Here is a 1187-nt window from a genome sequence, read left to right on the forward strand (position 1 = left end):
CGCAGCTTCCGGGAAGAATGTGCTCCCCGTGTTTGTGGGTGAGTGTGATTTTGTGCGCGTTTCTTAATTGAACTTCTTACTTAGCCTTTTTAACGTTTCGTGCAGACGTGCGGCGAGAATCCCACGGATGAGAACGGATGTGGCTGTGATTTCGTCTGGTTTTTGCCTAGCAGAGGTTGCTTGTTTTTGGGTGGGGTGATGATAAAACCTTGTAGATGGAAGTAGTGATAATGGATAATAATTATAAAATAAATTACTTCGCTTCGTTGCGCGCGTCCCCTTTCACGCTCGCGCGCTCCGTCCGGTCGCCGTTTTCTCGAGCACATCTCGCCACGGCGGTACTAGCCGCGGACTACTTCGATCGATTAACAGGGACCGGTGTTTCGCAAAACACTCTTCTTGCTCTTCTTGCCGCCTACGGCTGCTACGATCACGGTCGCGGCGTGCAGTCAAAATAAATAAGTTAAGGGATTTGCTTGGCTTGGGTGTGTTTTCAATAAATAAATGTTTTCCAATCTCTATTTAAAGTTAGCGATTTGTGCGATCCGCACGTCGCCCGTTGGTCGAACTCGCCAAATCGGAAACTCAATAGAAAGTGAAAGAGAGATGTTGGATGAGGGGTTGCTGTGGGTGTTTGTGTTTCAGAACGTGTTGTTTTCCCTTTTTGCAGCAAAACAACGTTCTTCTCCGATTACCACCAATTTACGTATACCTATCCTAGTATGCTGTTTAATATTTTGGGTGTGTTGTTGTGGTGGTGCTGGTGTTGAATGACCTAATGCTTAGCTTCCACCGTTTGGGACCCGGACCCCTCCTACACGGATTCGCTTCCGGACTTCCGGTACGCGCCTTGGAGGGGCCTCTACATGCTAGCTGGTGGAGGACGGTGTTGGGTGGTAAAAGTCAGCGTGTGGACAGAGTGTGTTTCTGAGTTAAAAAATAAAACAAAAACCGGCCAAAACCCACGGAAGGGACACTGTAGTGGTGTAGAATGGGTAAAAACGTTTCGCTCGACGCTACGTGCGTGTATCTACACACATTGCTTGCGCGCAGCAGTCATTCGGAACTTCCGGCCGGGGCGGTCGTAAACGAATCCTTGCTCCGTTTCCCGCCGCCACCGCCACAATTGTGCTATGCTTCGTCCTGTCCGTCTCTCTCTCGTTCAGTCAAACTGGGCCCAGCCTATG

General features: G+C 49.5%; 1 protein-coding gene across 1 annotated transcript in view; it reads right to left on the reverse strand.

The window, feature by feature from the left end:
• Nucleotides 1–1182: 1182 nt before the first annotated feature.
• LOC131210773 (uncharacterized) overlaps nucleotides 1183–1187 on the reverse strand; it is a 2594-nt gene continuing 2589 nt past the window's right edge. The window contains exon 8 of the mRNA XM_058204065.1: nucleotides 1183–1187. This exon is cut by the window's right edge and continues 147 nt beyond it. Within this exon, the coding sequence (XP_058060048.1) occupies nucleotides 1183–1187 (5 nt within the window).

Source organism: Anopheles bellator, chromosome 2 (genome assembly GCF_943735745.2).
Source record: "Anopheles bellator chromosome 2, idAnoBellAS_SP24_06.2, whole genome shotgun sequence".
In the NCBI taxonomy this organism is placed as follows: Eukaryota; Metazoa; Arthropoda; class Insecta; order Diptera; family Culicidae; genus Anopheles; species Anopheles bellator.